This window comes from Bubalus bubalis, chromosome 23 (assembly GCF_019923935.1).
Source record: "Bubalus bubalis isolate 160015118507 breed Murrah chromosome 23, NDDB_SH_1, whole genome shotgun sequence".
Taxonomy (NCBI): Eukaryota; Metazoa; Chordata; class Mammalia; order Artiodactyla; family Bovidae; genus Bubalus; species Bubalus bubalis.
Genome location: NC_059179.1, coordinates 30,423,113 through 30,443,410, shown reverse-complemented (window position 1 = coordinate 30,443,410; position 20,298 = coordinate 30,423,113). Strand labels below are relative to the sequence as shown.

At 48.7% G+C, this 20,298-nt stretch overlaps 1 protein-coding gene across 2 annotated transcripts in view; it reads left to right on the top strand.

The window, feature by feature from the left end:
- Positions 1–19,627, top strand: part of XPNPEP1 (X-prolyl aminopeptidase 1) — a 52,334-nt gene extending 32,707 nt beyond the window's left edge. For both annotated transcript variants that reach the window (XM_006043916.4, XM_006043918.4), the window contains 13 exons: positions 254–335; positions 1,791–2,001; positions 4,092–4,181; positions 4,464–4,514; positions 5,770–5,828; positions 5,968–6,045; positions 7,927–7,998; positions 10,056–10,116; positions 12,402–12,471; positions 13,337–13,510; positions 14,425–14,501; positions 15,719–15,817; positions 19,060–19,627. In XM_006043916.4, coding sequence (XP_006043978.1) covers positions 254–335; positions 1,791–2,001; positions 4,092–4,181; positions 4,464–4,514; positions 5,770–5,828; positions 5,968–6,045; positions 7,927–7,998; positions 10,056–10,116; positions 12,402–12,471; positions 13,337–13,510; positions 14,425–14,501; positions 15,719–15,817; positions 19,060–19,188 — 1,253 coding nt within the window. In that variant the 3' untranslated portion in view covers positions 19,189–19,627. The remainder of the gene's footprint in view (positions 1–253; positions 336–1,790; positions 2,002–4,091; positions 4,182–4,463; positions 4,515–5,769; positions 5,829–5,967; positions 6,046–7,926; positions 7,999–10,055; positions 10,117–12,401; positions 12,472–13,336; positions 13,511–14,424; positions 14,502–15,718; positions 15,818–19,059) is intronic.
- Positions 19,628–20,298: the final 671 nt, after the last annotated feature.

The window sequence follows — 20,298 nt, the reverse complement described above, 5'->3', positions numbered from 1 at the left end:
GGTGTTCTGACTAATAACTCTTTCCATTCCCTTCCGGGGCTGGTGATGTGGCAGCGAAAGACACAGTTCTGGTGCCCTCATTTGGTGGATATGTGCAACTGCAGCTCAGAGGCGAGACAGGGAAGGGAGGCTCCCGGCCTCTCTGAGAGGTCTACCCTGCTCTTCCCGGCCAGTGGAAGCACTCCCTGCATCCTCCCAGCTGCCCCTTAACTCGCAGTCGGGCGGGTGACAGGAATTTTTTTTTTTTTTCCAGGGCTATTCAATCTCCGAGGATCAGACGTAGAGCACAATCCTGTATTTTTCTCCTATGCAATCTTAGGACTAGAGACGATCATGTGAGTGGTGGCCCCGCACCTGAAAGTCTTCCCCACAGCTCCTTGGAGCCCCAGTCCACCACCCTCGCCTGGGCCCACTGGTCTCGGCCTGATGTGCGCCAGAGTCCTGCTTTTCTCCTGCCCTTTCCTGCCCCCCTTTCCCTTCTGCCTTCCTTAACAATAGTTATTAATTTATATCCTGCCTCTCTTATAATCCTGAAAATTATTGGTAGTCCTAGAAGATAAAAAAAATAAATGTCGAGGACATTAGAACAAAACCGGAGAGAGTAAGCTTAGTTCACAGAATTCCTGCTGCAAAGACTTGTTCAGGCCGCACATTAGACTCCTTGCAGCCAAGGCAGAGAGGGATATGGGCTTTGTTATACACAGTCCTGGGTCCACAATGCAAATAGACCTCACCATTCAGAAAGTCAGAAGTGATGCAGGAAACTGAGTTGTGCCTTGTTGAATTATCTTTTAAACTGCTGCTTGCGGCCTTCCTGCCATTGCTCTTCTTGTTTGAGTGGCTTTCTGCATTCAGACATGTTTATTGAGTGCCTGTTACGTGCTAGAGTCTCCACTAGGTGTTGGGGTGAATGAGGCAGACAGGGTCCTGGGTTAGAGCTGGGGATTCCGATGCATAGTTGGCACTCACTTGTCAGTGGGGCACGTATGGATGTTATTGGAGGGGCCTGACCTGATCAGAGGAGACAGTAATATTGAGACAGAGATTCAGGGTACTTGGGAGTTAGCTCGGTGAGGAGGGAATGAGGAGGAAGAGAAACAGGTGATCTAAGCTGGGGAGCAGCATTCTCAGAGACTTTGGGAGAGAGTGCAGTGCAGGTGAGGGACCCAGAGTGGTCCAGTGTGGTTGAAGCCTGGAGTGGGAAACTGGCAGGTAGTCAGGGCCACATAAGCAAGGCCTTGTGAGTCAGGTTCAGGAGCTTGGGCCCTTGTCCTGAGAATGCTGTGAGTTTCCACAGGGAACCACACGGTCAGGCTTGTAAATCATAGAGAATTTACGATTGGAGTGAAATTATGGGGTGGATTATGATTATTGAAAAATAGGGTGGATAGGGAAGACTAGTGGCAGGGAGACCAGTTAGGAGGCCATGGGACTAATCCATGAGAGATGGTAGTGGTTAACCCTAACCCTAACCTGGGCAGCAAGTGGGCAAGGCTACAGTGAAAGCGGGAGAGGTTTGAGGGGTGCTTAGGACGTAAGTTCAAAGATCTCCATGAAGGAGGGAAAGAGGGGCATCAAGGAGGACAGTGCCCAGGTCCTGGCTTGGGGGACAGGGTGGAAGGTAGCATGCACGGGGCAGGGAGCACAGGTTTGGAAAGGGCGTGGAGGGAAGAGAAGCTGCTCATTTGGGATGCTGGAAGGTGGAGCCTGTCTCTTGAGTGTGGGTCTGTGTTCTTGTCCTCTGATTCCTGCGCCCATCTTTCCTCACCTCTCCTCTGGCCCCTCTTCAGGCTCTTCATTGATGGTGACCGCATAGATGCCCCCATTGTGAAGGAACACCTACTGCTTGACTTGGGCCTGGAAGCCGAGTACAGAATCCAGGTGCTTCCATACAAGTCCATCCTGAGCGAGCTCAAGATCCTGTGTGCCAGCCTTTCCCCAAGGGAGAAGGTGTGGGTCAGTGACAAGGCCAGCTATGCTGTGAGCGAGGCCATCCCCAAGGTTGGTAGCCCCAGAGCTGATCAAAACCTGCCACTCTGGCTACCAAGCCCTTCCCAGTCCTGGCATCAGGCGGCTTCTCTTTGAAGCAGAGAGAGGTTGGTTGTTCAGGCAGGTTCCCAGGACTGGGTGTCATATCAGAGGTGTCATCCCCGCAATGAGCCCTTTGGGCTCTTAGAACCCAGTGAGTCCCGTGTTTTCCAAGATGTGGCATGAGAGATGATTTTAGGTGGTGCACATTCATACTTAGGTTTATTTAAATGTATCTATTTTTAAAGCATTTTAACAGATTTAAAGAATGAACCAGTGGTTACCAATGGGGAGAGGGAAAGGAGGTGGGGCAAGATTGGGGTACCAGATTCAGAGGTACAGACTGCTATGTATAAAAAAAGAAGCTACAAGGATATATTATATAGCACAGGGAATTTAACCAATATTTATAATAACTTTAAATGGAGTTTAACCTTTAAAAATTGTGAGTCACTCTATTATACATCTAAGACATATAATATATTGTATAGGAGAAGGCAATGGCACCCCACTCCAGTACTCTTGCCTGGAAAATCCCATGGATGGAGGAGCCTGGTAGGCTGCAGTCCATGGGGTCGCTAAGAGTCGGGCACGACTGAGCGACTTCACTTTCACTTTTCACTTTCATGCATTTGAGAAGGAAATGGAAACCCACTCCAGTGTTCTTGCCTGGAGAATCCCAGGGACGGGGGAGCCTGGTGGCTGCCGTCTATGGGGTCGCACAGAGTCGGACATGACTGAAGCGACTTAGCAGCAGCAGCAGCAGCAGCATGCGTCAATTAAAAAAAGAGTTTTAGTGTGTAGTTGAAAAAATATAATTAGCATATGCGACCAGGTATTATAAAAATTATTTCTTAAGAGAGAGTTGATTTCAATAGACTGTTGATTCAAAGATCATCTAAAGAAGTCTTAAGTAAATAAGGGTCCAGCGAGTAGGCAGCCCGGGTAAGCCCTGTGCAGATGGTGTGAGAGTGTCTGAAGTTTGGGAAACACTACTCTACATCCGCCTCCCCCACCATATTTTATAGTTAAGGAGACCTGAGGCCCAGGGAGAGTTAGAGAGTTGGGCATTTATCAAAGGTCAAGTGATAGTGATAGTGATGCCCTTGACCGAACCCCTGCTGGGTGGTGCTAAGCAGCTGACATGTACCCCCCATGTTCACTGAGGCCCGGGGCAGGAGTCCATGCCGCCTTAGTTGAGACTTTTTGATTGTCCTACTCTGGGCCTCTGGCTGCCGAGTGGCCTTTGGCAAAGCCAGCAGTATTCTGTCTCCTCCACTAAGCAGGGGCCATGCTGGGAGGAGTCCGGGCCTGGCCTTCTAGCCCGGTTTTCCCATTGCACCCCTGTCACTCTCACGCTGTGTGATGGAGTTACTCAGAGCTTTGCTTCCGTTGGGGTCATGCCTGCCTTTGTTTCATGAGGGGCAGGTATGCAAGAGAGAGAGAACAAGCAGTGTGGAGAGAGGGAGAGCCCTTTGAGAAGCTCCATGCAGGCGCAAGGTGATACAAAATTACTCCCTGCTCCCTGTAACACAGGGCTGGATTCTGACTTGTTCTCAGTTGGGAAGGCTCTTCCCCAGCCCCTTAAGACCTGACTGTTAATGGTAGGTGATCCCTGAGCATGAGGTGGGAAGGAACAGGAGCTCCCTCCCCCCTCATTGGTCACATACATCCCCAGAAAGTGGGAAAAGGCCTCCTTTGTGCAGCCAGGAAGGGGTTACTTCGGTCAAGCTTTGATCCATTAGTGAACCCTGACCATGACCATGGAGGTTTGAAAAGTAGCATCTTGCTGCTGGCTGGCAGCCAGCTGTCTCAGAGAGCTAAGGGGGTGGGGGAGAGACGAGAAATAGCTTATTTGATGTACTTTATCTTTTTGGATGAGCTCAAGCCCCTTTTCTCCAGCTCAGAGTCACCACCCAAAAAGGGCAGGTCTTTGGGCCTCAGGGGAGCAGGGAGGGTCTGAGTGGGAGCTCTCTGCGATTTGTCCAAAGTGAGGAGTCCTGGCTGGAGGGGTGATCTTGGTCTGGGGTGAGTGAGTCCCACACTACTGCCTCCTGCCCCAGGATCATCGCTGCTGTATGCCTTACACCCCCATCTGCATTGCCAAAGCTGTGAAGAATTCTGCTGAATCAGAAGGCATGAGGCGAGCTCACGTGAGTAAAGCAGCCTGTGCAGAAGAGGGGGTGTGTGGTGGTCAGAAGGCCCAACTCCCTTACCTGCTGTGTGGCTTTGACCCTGGTGCGGGTGGGACCGTCTCCGAGCCTTCCAGAGTTAATGAGAGAATGAAATAAAATCCTGGACGGCTCATGGGAATCGCCTGCATGGAAAGTCCTGACTGCTGGTGGTGTGTGGTCCTCTACGTTAGGGCTGGGCCTTGAATCTGCCCATCTGATTTTCAGTCACAACTTAAAAAAATGTCTCTATTATTTGCACAGATTAAAGATGCCGTTGCCTTATGTGAACTCTTTAACTGGCTGGAAAAAGAGGTTGGTTCTTAGTCTTTGTTTAACACGTGGACATAGATCATTCAGAAATTATCTACATGGGATTCTAGCCGTGACTCTGGTTGACCATGAGGTCTAAGCTCTTGATCTAATTTTAGTACTCGCTTTTAAGAGTTCTTTGTGGAAATTTGTTGTGTGTGTTTTTAAAAACTGTAGAAAATAGTAACAAAGATGAAGAAAGAAATTCCTTAATAGAATGGATCCTTTCTGGGTTAAGGAATTGTCTTATAATGAAGTGGTCTTTCATTATAAGGAAAAATGACTACAGGCAAGCTGATTGTATCAAGAGAAAAAAGGTCTTTGTGTATGTTCTGAACTTTAAGCCATAAAGCTTTTTATATTAAATTGATTCTTGGTCATTAGTTTCTTGCCTTTTCACTCCTTGTAGCTGATAAGGAGGTGATTTCTTTGTGCTCTTATTAAACGGTGTCGTATTCCCTTTAAATATTTTATGAGCAACTCTTTGAAAGTAGCTTACATTGGGAGAAGAAAATACTTTGATTCCCACAAGTTTTTCCCGTCTGGCAGTTGTTCATCTGTGTATGTCATTTTTTGTTTTTTTCAGCGTAGGTCATTTTATGTGTCTCTCACTGTATCGCTATCACTCTGTATTCTGTTTTATTCACTTAGTATCATAGTGTGAGCATTTCCCATTTTCTTTGAGATTTTAAATAAATAATCCAAATGGAGACTGTGTTTAGTGGCTAGGCTGCTTTATTTACCCATTCCTCCTATTTTCAAATGTTGAGAGTGTTTTTTGAAAAAAAATTTTTTTTTTTTTGCAATTACCAAGCACCTTGTAATAATATCTTTGCATTTATCTTTATTTAGGATCTTTTTCTTAGGATATTGTAGGTGTGAATGCTTTTGAGGTTTTAAATTTAGGTGTATCAAATTTGGGGAAGTTTTAGGATATAATACTGAGGGAAACAGTTGGGGAAAAATTCAATGGATAGAAGTCCTTTTACTTTTACATAGCTTTGGTTAAGAGCCTTTGGAATTCCCTCCTTGTTGAAGATGAGACATACGCTGTGTCCTGTAGGTTGGACAGTTGGAATGTGGAGACTGAGGAAAAAGTAAGCTTTTAATGTACTCCCTATAACAGAGGAGCCTAGCAGCCTACAGTCTGTGGGGTCGCAAAGAGTCAGACACGACTGAGCAACTAACACTTTTCATAGTATGTGGGAGACCCGTGAATTTATCATGCCCCAGTCATTTATAAGCAACTTTCTCGTAGGTGCCCAAAGGTGGTGTGACAGAGATCTCAGCTGCCAACAAAGCTGAGGAATTCCGCAGGTAAGGATCACTGTGGGGGGACCCTGTGAGTCTTGTGCTCCTGTCCTTGGCACATTCAGGGAAGCTGGGCGGGGCCCTGATTCCTGGCACAGTAAGAACCTTTAGGCCACTCTGCTCTGTGTGTGTCTTTCTGTTCCAGGCAGCAGGCCGACTTTGTGGACCTGAGCTTCCCAACCATTTCCAGTACGGGACCCAATGGCGCCATCATTCACTACGCGTAAGGCATGCGGAGGAGCACGCTGCCTGGCTTTGCTGCTGCTTCTGCACAGGAGCCTGAGCAGGGGAGAGACATTGTTTTATCAAAGGCCCCTGCGCCCACCTCCATGTGTCTGTTGAGATTGTTCTTATGTATGAAATAAGATCTTTGAGGTCTTCTTGTCTCTCAGTCCGAAGCCTCTGCCTTTTGGGAGTGACTCTTTGGCACCGATGTTGCCCATCGACATTGTCCATATGTAGTCAAATGGGTCATCCCTCTTTCCTTCTGAGACTGCAGTATCTGTTGTCATAATCCCCGAATCTTAACAGTTAGAAGTTTTAGTGTTTTTCTTTTCTGACAGTGGCAGCCTTCTTGACACACTAGTCCAAACATCTTGTGAGCTCCATGACCTCCATACCAAACAAACTTACCACTAGGTTGTGGAGCACCCTGTTATGTTTAAGGAGATAATCTGTACCATCTCTTTCCTCCCCAGCCTATGGGGATTTATTTGTACCACATGAGCCCGTGGACCCACAGAGCCAAGCTTCCTTCCACTGTGAGACCAGGAGGGCAATGATGAATTTGGGAGAGCTAGACCCACCTGTGGAGGTGGTGGGAAATGGATCTAGGCTTCTTGCATGGGCTCCAGCTTCAGCTTTGCCTGGCTCACATGGTTTTGCCTCATGTGGGGTATCTTGAGTTCTTTGCTTCCCATCTGTGATGTGCATCGTGATGGAGCACTCTGGCTGTCTCACTATGCTGTACTTGGGCACAAGTCCCCCGTCCACCCTTTTTACTAATCGCTTTTAGAGTTTTTAGTCTTGGGACAAATTTTGAAGCTGCTGTGTGGGAGTTAGTCACGGGTGTGGCTGTATGATTCTCTCATATTAATGCTTCTGTTCCAACATTAAACTATCAAAAGTACTTGAGTTCTTGTCTTATATTTAGCACAGGTGATGAATTTCCTGGCTGGATATGACCCTAGAACTTAAAAAAAAAATTTCAGTCCAAGAGGGGAGGATCTCACTTTCCCTTTGTGTTTTTTCATTGTGGCTGTTGGAAGCCTGTTGAGAAGCAGGGTGCTGGGCCCATATCTGGTGGCCTTTTCTAGTCATTGGGCTCGAGTGCCTACTGGCCCCCTTACTGCCTGCAAATGAAGGAGAACCTCTGTGAGACCCTCTCTGCACTGCAGGGCAGAGACTTGGAATGCTCATGTCCCGTCTAGCTTTTCTCAGTGCAGTGTATTCTCTGGAAGGAGATATGGAGGAATCAAACTACTTTAAAAAATACCTCACATTCATTTGAAAATAGTGCTCTAGTATAACAGCATCATGATCTACTCCTTCCCCCAGCAAAAGTCCCTTTAGTTTTTCTTCCAAAGTGAGACACTCACCTTCTGCCCCTCTGGTGGTCTAGGAAGCAAGTGGGGAGGCTCCCGGTGGGGTTAGGAGTGAGGGAGAGAAGTGGAGGCTTGAGGCAGGGGACTGAACCATCCTCCCCCGCCCCCACCTTGCCTAATAAAGACAAATGACTCCAGACTGCTCTCTTCTCATTTTCCAGCTTGGTCCTCTTGCTTCTGTTGATGATTATTTTTGTAGTTTTTACAGTTATCTCATGAACACTTATTTTGTTCTAGTCTCAAATGGAGGTAGATATAAAGAAATATGTTATTCCTCCTTCTCTTGAGCTCCTTATCTAGTTGGGGAGATAGGTTGACTAGTCTTGAGTAGAAGGTTAATATTACTTGCAATAATTAACCTATTGGGTAACTTGGGTTTGATACCATTTCAGGCTTACATAAGTTGTTAGACTAGTACAAAGAACTCTTGTATTCCCTCCTCCCGGCTTCAGGAAGCATTTACATTTGTGGAATAATTACTTTGTAATTAATTTTCTTAGGCCCGTCCCTGAGACGAATAGGACCTTGTCTCTGGATGAGGTGTACCTCATTGACTCGGGTGCTCAATACAAGTAAGTGAATCTGGGCTACTGGAGAACCTGACTCCGCTAAGTCAGGGCAGTTGAGTCAGTGGACAGGCCAGGCTCCAGCCGAGATCTCTCAGCGGGTCATCTCATTCTGCGCCAGCCACTGATGGAATTGTTCCCATGTCTTGTCCTTTTCCTCACCCCTTGTTGAAATAGCCCAGTTGTGATTCTGTTCCCACAAAAGACTGTTTGTTAGAAATGTTTAGTCCTTGGCTGGAAGCTGTTAAATACTAAATAAATAACTGAAAGTAAGCTTTCAGAACCACTGGGAAGTCTTCTGCCTCAGCCCATAAACCACCTGCCAGCTCCCCAACTTGCAGTCACCTCAGGGCCTTGGGGAGTGACGGCTTAATTTTGAAAGGATGAATGAGAAATGAGGGTCATCCCTGAGTTTCTGAACTTGTTTCTTCATGCCCTGCTGCTTTCACAGTCATCAGCTAGAATAGTTCCCCAGAGAACCCACGATTTGATTGGGTCTTGAGGGGGAACCCACGAGGAGGAGCTGGAATAGGTGTAGTCTGCATCAAGAGAGCATGAGCCAGGCCTTTTAATCCTCCATTTTCCACTGCAGCTGGGACTTTGCCTGGTGGAGAACCTTGTTATTAAATGAGCTCAGCCAAGTGTGTGGAAGCCACAATCTAGCCTGGGAAGTATGGGCTGGTGTTAATAACAGCCTAGAGCATCGAGTATTGAGATTACTTGGGTAATGGTGTAACTTTGGGTCACTTCTACATTTTAGCCGCATTCTAGAAGTTATCCTTTCTCTGTTGGGGGTGGATTGGGGTATTCTAAAAGATGCATTTGGGTATTTTTAGGTTCTAGTAAACTGCTTGCCATCCTGACAGGAGGAATTAGAGTTTGACCTTCTTTTGCCAGAAGGTCCACTTCCCTTTCATTTATAACCCCAGGAATGATGTCCTCCATGAAACAGTGCTCATATTGTAGACTACGAGTGTGTGTGTGTGTCAAGGCCTGACTGAGTTCACTCCCACTGCACTGGGCCATCCTTGCTTTCACATTCTGTCTCATTTTATTTTTTATAATAACTTTATCAAAATATAATTCAACTTATTAAAGTGTACAGTTGATGATTTTTAGTTTGTTCATAGAGTTGTGCAACTGTTACCACCATCAATTTTAGAGTATTTTCATCACCCCTCAAAAAAGAAACGCTATTCCCATTGGCAGTCACTTTCCATCTTCCCCTAGCCAGGGAACCACTAATGTGCTTTAGTCTGTATGCACTTGCCTGTTCTGGACATTTCATATAAATGGAATTATATAATATTAATATATGGTGTCAGTGTCTGCCTTCTGTCACTTAGCATAATGCCTTCAAGGTTCATCCATGCTGTAGCACGCATCAGTGCTTCATTCCTTTTTATTGCTGAATGCTGTTTCATTCGGAGAAGGCAATGGCACCCCACTCCAGTACTCTTGCCTGGAAAATCCAATGGATAGAGGAGCCTGGTAGGCTGCAGTCCATGGGGTCGCTAAGAGTCAGATACGACTGAGCGACGTCACTTTCACTTCTCACTTTCATGCGCTGGAGAAGGAAATGGCAACCCACTCCAGTATTCTTGCCTGGAGAATCCCAGGGATGGGGGAGCCTGGTGGGCTGCTGTCTATGGGGTCGCACAGAGTCGGACACGACTGAAGCGACTTAGCAGCAGCAGCAGCTGTTTCATTGCATGTATATACTGCATCTCGTTTACTCATCAGTGGTTGAACATTTAGGTTGTTTCCGTGTTTGGGATGTGAAGAGCACTGCTGCCATGAACATGAGTATACACCTGTTTGTGTGGACGTTCTCATTCTGTCCGGGGTTTACTCGGGGGAGTAGAAGTGCTGGGTCATGAGGTCACTCCATGTTTAAGAGACCTTTTATGAACCAGCAAACTGTTTTCCAAAGGGGCTGTACTATTTACACGTCCACCAGTCAGCGCACGAGGGTTCACTTTTCTCCACATCTTCACCTGTCTCTTATTTGAGGAAGTGCTTCTCTGGAGTGAACACTGTAGCTTGTCCTTTCTTTTGGGCAGGGACGGAACCACAGACGTCACCCGCACCATGCATTTTGGAACTCCTACGGCTTACGAGAAGGTAAGAGAACGCTCGAGAGGCCCGCTGCCTTCTCTGACGGTTCCCTCTCGTGAAAAGGGATTGTATAAATAAGTACAAGTTCCACGTGGGACAGTAAAATAGCTCATTACTGTGGAGTCAGGCTTATCTGCTTTATGACATCCACTTAATTGATTATTGGAGAGACTTTAAGAGCATTCTGTCTGCTAAGGTTAGGCTCAGATTCAAGTTTAAACTACTTTGGCCTTCTTTGGGGAAGGGAGCAGGGTAGTGAATTTTTTTTTTTTTTTTAAATGAACAGTGTCTAGATTTGATTCTGAAAGCTACCCCCCTTCTTTTTTCAATTTCAGTGTTCCTATTAATAGGCTCAGCTATCTAGGAACCCTCTGAAATGACATGTATTGCTCGGTGTCTGGGCTTTCCGGCATACAGCTATAAGGTAGAGAGATGTGTGCTAGGAGTCTAGACACTGGGCTTCAGATCTCTGCTGTTCACAGGCTCCATGACCTTGATCCTTGACACTTAGACCATCATAAAAATGGGGGCAGAGTACTCACCTCCAAGGCTGGCTGGGAAGGTTCTGTGAGTCCAGCTGGTTCCTGGATCTTAGCCACTGCTTGGCAAATACTGGTTGAATCTGAGTCTCTCTTTTTTCCCTGGGAGCTCCTTCAGGAAGCTTGTCCAGAGAGGAGGGCTCTGTGGGATGCAGCAGGGCAGATTTCCTAGTGCTGGTCCCTCGTGTCTTTCATTAGTTGGCACCAGCACCTTGGATGAATTTGACCTTGGGTCCAGATACCTTTAATTTGGGGCTTCCTTGGTGGCTTAGACGGTAAAGAATCTGCCTGCAGTGCAGGAGACCTGGGTTCGATCCCTAGGTCAGGAACATCCTTTGGAGAAGGGAATGGCTACCCACTCCAGCATTCTTGCTTGGAAAATTCCGTGGACAGAGGAGCCATGGAGTCATAAAGAGTCAGACATGACTGAGTGACTAACACACACACCCCTTTGGTGTGTGATTCACCAGGGGTTCCCGTGCTGTGTTCAGTCTGGACCAGATTGGACAGTGTGCGGTTTTGTGCTGATTTTGCACCTTACTGGCAAGCCACCACCCATCCAAACAGCACTTTTCTTGTCTGGGCGGTCAAGACTAAACGCTGAGTATAGGTGGTGGCGAGGTGCACAGAGTAGCAGCAAGACCACCTGGCTCCAAGGCCAGATGCTGCCACTTATGAACTGCGTGACCTGGCATGTTGATTACGTCATCCCCCTGTAAAGTGAGGATGGCAGGAGTGCCTCCGTCCTGAAGTGTGGGGTTAGACATGCAGTGCTTAGTATTGTGCCTGGCACCGAGGAGTAGCTTGATAGTGTTAGGTAGTGTCATCAGGACTTCTTACTACTTTTTCTCAGTCTTTTTGAGGCTCTGATGGCAGAGAGTTCATTTCAAAGGAAAGACTAGTGGGGTCGTCTCTTGGACAGTCCTCTTTTACTACATTGAATTTCAAGATTTTCCAGAAAATTGGTCCCAAGGCCAAGTTTTTTCCCCACCATTTTTTTTCCTGTTCCTCTGATTTTCTCTGTGGTATTGCTATAAACAGTGGAAACAGTGGCTGACTTTATTTTTTTGGGCTCCAAAATCACTTAAGACGGTGATTGCAGCCATGAAATTAAAAGATGCTTACTCCTTGGAAGGAAAGTTATGACCAACCTAGATAGCATATTCAAATGCAGAGACATTACTTTGTCAACATGGGTCTGTCTAGTCAAGGCTATGGTTTTTCCAGTGGTCATGTATGGATGTGAGAGTTGGACTGTAAAGAAAGCTGAGCACCGAAGAATTGATGCTTTTGAACTGTGGTGCTGGAGAAGACTCTTGAGAGTCCCTTGGACTGCAAGGAGATCCAACCAGTCCATCCTAAAGGAGATCAGCCCTGGGAGTTCATTGGTAGGACTCATGTTGAAGCTGAAACTCCAGTACTTTGGCCACCTGATGCAAAGAGCTGACTCATTTGAAAAGACCCTGGTGCTGGGAAAGATTGAGGGCAGGAGGAGAAGGGGACGACAGAGATGGTTGGATAGCGTCACCGACTCAATGGACATGGGTTTGGGTGGACTCCGGGAGTTGGTGATGGACAGGGAGGCCTGGCGTGCTGCGGTTCATGGGGTTGCAGAGTTGGACACGACTGAGTAACTGAACTGAACTGATTGCTGTAAAATCTTAAGAGGCAAGGTTTTCAGAACTACCTGAAAACTGCAGGATGTAAGCATCTATGCCCATCTTGAACATGCCCCTGGGTTTTCTTTGGCAGGAATGCTTCACATATGTCCTCAAGGGCCACATAGCTGTGAGCGCAGCGGTTTTCCCGACTGGAACCAAAGGTAGGTGGTGCCTTGTGTCACATGGCAGGCTTTTTCTTGTTCAGGCATCAAGCATGTCTAAATTTGGGTGAAAACACATGTCCTCCCCTTGCCATAACAGCCTGCAGACTACTGCAGGCCCAGCCTGGGCAAATGGGGTTGCTGCTGGACTGAGCGGAGAGGACCTCCAGGGAGCCAGACTTAGGATCGGGCCCAGGGTCAGCTGCACCTCCCTCCTGACCATTTGTGTTGGGTGACCTCGGGGGGGTGGCTCTCAGGAGAGGGCAGCAAGGCATGAAGGCCCCTGGGGAAGCTGGTGCAGCCTCCTGTCTGCCCCGGGTGTTGGGCCAGCGCTCCTTTTAGGACTCGTGTTGGGATTTATTTTACTGGGAGCCTGACTTGAGAACTAGACCTTGTTGCCTGAGGACTGGTGGGTAGGCCATTGCATGGGAAGTTGATAAGACCCGGTCCTCGAATCTGCTTAGATTGCCCTGGCACTCATCTCCCCGGGTACCACTTTCTTCATGCTTGCAGTCTGGTTAGGATCTCATTTTGCAGTTCCAGAACTGTAGGGTTCCAGCACTGGGAAGGGAACGTTCGTGCCATCTACTGCAGCCTTTACCTGCTGCTGGCGACGTCCTTGACCAGCATCCTCCAGCTGTAGAGTGAGCTCCAACTGGTGGGGGAGCCGTCCTGCTCAGGAACTCTGGTTGTCAGAAACTTCTTCTTTGTGCTGGACTGAAACCTGAATCCTCCAGTAACTTTTACCCGCTGGTTTCTGTTTCATCTTCCGGAGCCAGACCTAACAAATCTAATCTCTGAAGTGCTTTGCAAGTTGAAAAGTGCTGTATAGATATCACCAAGTGGTCCTTTATGTGTCTTTCAGGCCACCTCCTTGACTCCTTTGCTCGCTCAGCGTTATGGGATTCTGGCCTGGATTACCTGCATGGAACGGGGCATGGTGTTGGGTCTTTTCTGAATGTTCATGAGGGTCCATGTGGCATCAGTTATAAAACATTCTCTGATGAGCCCTTGGAGGCCGGCATGATCGTCACTGATGGTAGGTGTCCCTCACTTAGAGGCTGCACGTGGATCCTCTGCCTTTTTGAAATCTCTGTGTTGTTTCTTATATTTTAATTATTATAAAGTAAACTGGAAAAAATTTGCCCCTTCCATCACTTTGGGCTTTCCTCGTGGTTGAGATGGTAAAGAATCTGCCTGCAATGCAGGAGACCTTGGTTCTATCCTTGGGTCGGGAAGATGCCCTGGAGAAGGGAATAGCAACCCTCTCCAGGATTCTTGCTTGGAGAAATCCATGAACAGAGGAGCCTGGTGGGCTACAGTCCACGGGGTCACAAAGAGTCAGACCCAAATGAACGACTAACACTTTGACTTCCCGTCACTTTGAATTAGACAACAACCACATTTGCTGATTATAAAAGTAATAAATATTCATTTTAGAAAATGTGAGACTGTGGAATGATACAAAGAAGAAAATGAAAATTATTTGTAATCTAGCCACCCAGGGGAAACATGACTTAACATTTGGATATGTTAACTTCTTGTTTCTTTATATATGTGCATACCTTTTTTAGTATCATTGAAATTACACTGGACATATGGTCTGTATTCTGCTTTCTTACCTAATATGTCCCTATATCGTTACCAAATCTTGGTGAACGTATTTTAACACCTGCATCATTGTGTCTTACGGCTCTGCCCCATACTTCGTTTGGCAGATTTTCTGTTATTTTATTGCCTACCCTGCAGCCAGTTCTCAGGAATTCCAAGCCTTTCTGTCTCTGGACCTCTAGATAAAAGTGCCTCATGGGAAGAGGTGTATCTGGGCTCTTGCACTGGATTGAGTGGCCCTTCCTCTGCTTCTCCTTCGAGTGTGGTCAGCCCAGCAGTGAGAGCTTCTCTGCATGTCTTCATCGCGGGCTGCTCCTCATTCAGGGGTTTGGTTTGTTTTAGAGCCAGGGTATTATGAAGACGGGGCTTTTGGAATTCGCATTGAGAATGTTGTCCTGGTGGTGCCTGTTAAGACCAAGGTGAGTAATGATGTATTTATTTTGTTTTAAAAATTCCCTTATTCCTTCATGGGGGAAGATGAGGGCTTTTGTCCTTCAAACCAAGAGCATGCCATTCTGGGGCCAAAATGGAGTCTCCTTCCCTTGGTATTGGGGTCTTTCCTGGAATTCGTTCTCTTCTGCAAAGCTAGAAAGAAAATCCTGAGTGAACGGGGACCCTAAACGGGACCTCAGGGAGCCTCAGGCAGGCCCCTGCTTCATGTAACGTGGGGCTCTGAGTTTACTGGAGGCAGGGTCTCATCATGAAACCTTCACTGTGTGTGTGTGGGCGTCGGGCAGGGCGCGGGTGGGGGGTGCTTGTTTAAAAGCTCCCTCCAGATGTTGAAACTGAACCTCCATGACTGGGACCTGGGAACTATTTTCAACAAATGCCCCAGATGGTTGTTACCAGGTAAAACTGAGGAAGCCTGAGCTAGCCGCTGGGTCAGGTACCACAGATAGGCGATAAGACAGGTGTGGTGCCGTCTCCCCATCACAGTACCAAGAGGAGGCAGGTTTTAGGTGCTAGGCTTTACCTCCAAGACCTGTTTGCTCCTCCTCCACAGTTGGAGGGAAGTGACTTCCTAGGCCTGCAGGGAGGCTGGCCGCTGGGGTCTGCTCTCTGCTTGCACACTGGCGTCTCTGGAGCATCCTCGCCTCTCCCCATCCCACAGGCCCTGCCAGGAAGAGAGACCCAGCATGGCCCATGTGCCCTGCCGTTCCATGCCTTGTGTACTGGACAGACCTCTTAATGTCACCTGAGGGGCCTGGCTGGGGCAAGGCAGGCCATGTACTTGATGTTAAAAAAAAAAAAAAAAAAAAGATCTGCCGGGGCTTACAGCTTAGCAGAGGCTTGAGAAGCAAACCAGAGATGCACCTGATTCTAGATGCTCCGCCCCCCCATGCCTTCTCCCATCACAGCAGACAGGAGCCTTGTGCACCTGCTGACCAGGTCCTCAGCACTCAGTCTGGCCTTTCCTGAAGGCGCAGGCTGTGGTCTGCACAGTGGAGCAGCTTTTGGAAAGTGTTCCTGCCCTGTTCTTGTCTCCTTCATCTGTTAGAAATGGTGACTGGCTAACCACTCTTGATTTCTTGCTACACCTGGCTGAGGGGTGGTCATGTCTTGGGGGGGGTGACCTCAGGGTGGGTCATTGTGATGAAGAGGAATAAATGCTCCTATTGTCTTCCCTCTCCCATAGTATAATTTCAACAACCGGGGAAGCCTGACCTTTGAACCTCTGACTTTGGTTCCAATACAGACCAAAATGATAGATGTGGATTCTCTAACAGACAAAGAGGTAAGAAGGGACTCCTGGGGCAGGGGGCAGAAGTGTGTGTGTGGGGTCGGGGGTGGAGAGCTGCCCTGAGTCCTCCTGTCCATCCTCACTTTTAAGTCCTCCTCTGCCCTGTGTCCTCCCCTCCATCCTCACTTTGAAGTCAGAGTCTAGGCCGGTTGAGTTGGAACATCCTAGGTTTCCCAAGGACTCTAGGTGCTTTTCCTGTAGTTGTTGGGTTTCGAGGTAGGTAGCAGCCCTGTTTGGCCCACCCTTGGAGGCTGTAGTGTTCATAGGTGGGAATGAACAGTGCTCTTGCCTCTCGGGAGGGCAGGAGCCATAACTGCTGGGAGGCATGTTCAGCAAACATGGACCATGTGTCTTCCCACAAAAAGCCAGGTGGGCAGGGGGACTGTTGGCTGTTGCACACACCAGATTGTTTTCTCGTGTTGCTTGAAACACTCAGGAACTGAGAAGCACAATCTATGATCATATGCGTGGTTTTCACACAGACAAGGAGGCGGGTGGTTGCTCTGGGCTCTGAAACCCTTCACAGAGCAGAAACATGGCCGTGCTCACCTGTCAAGCTCAGAGGGTAACAGGTCTTGAAACCCCTTCAGACCCTTGGGTGGGTCCCCAGGCTCAGATCCAGAATTCTGTAGGCAGACTGGAAGGGTCAGGCAGGCGATCAAGGTCAGAGTAGGGATGAGAGTCAAAAATGGTAGAAACACCATCACTCCAGCTATCTGCTGTGAAGTGATCAGGCTTGAGCCAGGAAGATAGAAGCCAGAAGGATACCAATTCCAGAGCAAGGCAGGTGGCTGGAAGTCCAGCAAAAAGCAGCCTAGCAGGAGCCAAAGGCAGGCCAGCATGGTGGGAATAAGAGGTGGTTGTTACCAGGGGCAGCTGCTGGCCTCATCCCAGGGGCTGTGAGATGGGACTGTATCCTCAGTGGAGCCCATGTGGGTCTTGTTCTTGGCACCAGAGGAAGGTGCCTCTGCGGGCTGAGGAGCCCCTGCTACAGGCCTGTGGGATGGGGCTCTGTCCACCAGAGGCCCCTTCTTCTGCCTCATCCAGTTCACAGATGGCTGACAGGAAGGTCATCCACTTCTCAGTCTGATGCCCTCCGTGTGTGGGCACTTCTTCTTGACCTTCAGTGCCCTTGGTTCAGCCAAACGTTCCTGCTCACAGGACCGACACAGGCCCCTGAGGCTGCTTTATTCATTCAGGTCAGAGATGGATATGGAACGGAAGCAGCACCAGGTGTGTCTGTTCAGCAGGAAGACTCTCTCCTGTGGTCCCGGGGCTCTTCCCTGGTCCCCGCAGGGGTAGCTTAGGTGGGAGTGGATGAGAATGTAGAAGTGAGCATGGGAGCCCCCCTGCTTACAGCCCTCAGCCCCAAGGAACCAGTCTTTTTTCATGGCCCCCAAATGCAGCTTCCAGGGTCTTAGCAAAAGAGTCTCCACTGATAAGCTGCTTTGCACTCTTGGATGCTGAAGGCTGTGTCGTCTGCCAAGTAATCCCGGGTCGGAGAGGCCTTGCTGTCCATGTGAGTTGTATTGATCAGGAGACATTTCTCCCATGTGACTTTCCATTTTATCCAGGGAAACAGCGCATGAGGAAAGTTAAGCGAGGCCAGTTTTTCCTTGAGGGAGAGTTTTGTTACCCTGTGACTCCCCCATGACATTGGCAAAGACTAGTACACTCTGTCTGGTCCAGTGTTCATGACTATATCTTATGGACTCAAATCACTGAACTATTCTTTTAGTCAGTCAGTTTTTGTAGGACAGGAAATATCTTCTTACCTTGGAATCATTAGCAAGTTTCCACAAATACCAAGTAGAGGACAGTATTTAATATAACCAAGCAGAGTATATTTATTATCTCTTGTAGCAAAAGGGTTCATTTCCCATATACCACTCAATAAACCTGGGACTTCATTCTGTCTTTAGGCATAGAGATACCCCACAACAAGATACTGCGCACTGGGCTTTGGAACTCCCAGTCCTTGCCCTTTACTGCCTCACAGTCTTAGCAGTTTTGGGGTTGGGTCTGCATTCCCATCCATCTGTCACCAGGTGGCAGCAGAGGACTTTGGACACGAGTGGGTGCTGCAGGCTGCCAGGGCCTTTGTGGTGATGCTTTGGCTTCTGATGGGGGCCCCCTTTTCCCCCAACCAAAAGGGTCTTGGGAGTTTCTCTGTGGCCCCTCGTTGCTCCTGTCTCTTGCGCTGTTGAGCTGCCTTACACCCCTGCCTGGCCTTGCTGGTGACATGTAGCAGCTTGCTTGTTTTTGGTACCGCACCCCCCAACAAGGCCCCCACCTCCCAGACAGACTAGTAACTCTTATCAGTGGGAGTTGGAGTCCCACTTGGGTCAAAGCCATTGGCAGCATCACCCCATCTGTCTAATGTGAAGTGGGCAGGCCCCCTTCATGGACAGTAGAGAGTGGGTTCTGCTCTAGGTAGAACTTGCTTTCTTCCATACTTGAGCCTCCCTCCCTCCTCAGGAGGAGGAGATCTAACCTTTTACACATGCACAACCTCTGTCATCAGGCCCAGCACGTCAACACCGCCCCCCCCCACACATCCCCCAAGTCCTTCCTTTTTGCCTCCTTTTTTATCTCCTGGTGTGGTGGTTTTATTCAGTTGAGCGTCTGAAAGTCAAGCTTACTCCCCACCCCACTCTGCAGCACAGCCCTTGACCACCAGAGGTTTTGGGTACATCTGGACGGCCACACTGGCAAGACTGTCATGGACCTAGCTGATCCTACTTTATTCAGCTTTGTAGGTGGATACGGAATAGGAAATTCAGTGCCTCGATAGGACAGCCCCAGGTGTGTCTTCACAGCGGTCGAGGCAGTAAGGGTGGGTGCAGGAGCCACGAGAACCCCTGCCCTGCTCTCTCTCATCGTGGCTTCCAGGCAGGGGGGCTGTTGAAGGGAACTCTGGTTGCAAGTCTCCCTGCACTCAGGGGAGCCCAGAGCCACAGCCTGCCGTCAGGTGTTCACCGTTCCCCCAGAGTCACTGAAGCCCGTGTGCGGCAGACGGTTCTGGGAACGTTTTCACCGTCAGCCCTGTGGTTCGTCCTGTCTGTTTCCAGGGAGGCAGAACACAAGGAAGTCGCTGTCCCTGGGCAGGGAGAGAGGTTCCTGTGCTCCTTTACTCTCAACCTGTGAGCTCTGCACGTGGGGCCCCGCTGCTTGATGGGCAGGCTTTGGTGCAGGTGTGATGGTGAAAATGCGTCTGTCTTCCCTCCCTCTTGCAGTGCGACTGGCTCAACAGCTACCACCTGACCTGCAGGGATGTGATCGGGAAGGAGCTGCAAAAGCAGGGCCGCCAGGAAGCCCTCGAGTGGCTCATCAGAGAGACGCAGCCCATCTCCAAACAGCCTTAATACCTCCTTGGTTTTTATAAAAAACAAAAAACCAAACAAAAATGCTCTGGGGAAAGGAAGAAGCCCGGCACACCCCTGACATCTCCCCCATGTCCCCTCCTTCTTCCTTACTGCCCCTTTTTACTTTTAGACTCTGAGAAGAACTGAGAATGTTCTTATCCTCTTTGATATTTTCTTGCAGACACTCAATCTTTTATGATTTTTTTTTTTTTAATTGAATGAGCCAAGAATAAATTGCTGCCCCAGAAGGAGGGTACCTACAAGCTGAGCGCTCGATCGGGCGGGCGCCCCGAGCGGCCACAGGGAGCCCTCTCGCCGGCGCTGGTGAAGCAGGCAGGGCTCTGCCACGGCCACGTTCCCGGTGCTAGTCCCTCATTCATGATCCCCTTCATGCGCACGAGACTGTATTTATGACCTGAGATTAAAATGTCAGAATGGGCTTCGTCTCCACTCTTTCTGTCCTCCCGGCACCATTTACCATACTGTGTGTGGGGTAGGCTCCTCTTTAGGGCACATGTTCTAGGTCGGGGGCGGGGGTGCCTTTTGGGGAGACATCCCTGGCCTCCCTCTATCTCTTCTGACTTAATTTTCAGCTTCTTTTTCTTTTCTCTTCAAGCCCAATGTTTTTGATGAGTATTTTTATTTTCCTTCCTTGCCTCTGGTTTTAAAATGTCACTGATACACCAAAAAAAAAAACAAAAAAACCCAACAAAAAATCATGTCGACAGTGACAGCCTTCCGTGATCCAGTCTACAGTGGACAGTTTGGAAGTCCCATTGTCTCATTGTTTGTGGGAAGTGGTCTTTGGCTGGTGCCTGCGACTTCCTGTCCTTGGGCCTTCCCTGGACTGGCACATGTGGGGCAGCCTGAAGGGCTGGCAGAGCTTATGATTCTGAGGCCTCAGACTGTGAGGATTGGGTTGGGAAAATGAACCCCTCAGCCCTTAGCCGGGATGCCCGAGGTGTGGTCTACCCTGTCTACTGGGGTTTCTCAGTGGGACTGAGCCCTTCTTGCTGACGTGGGATCTTGTTCAATGACACACCCTTTATTTTCTTCCTTCCCTCCTGGGACTCATTTTCCTTTTCTCCCCCCAGTGTTTCCTGGAGTCAT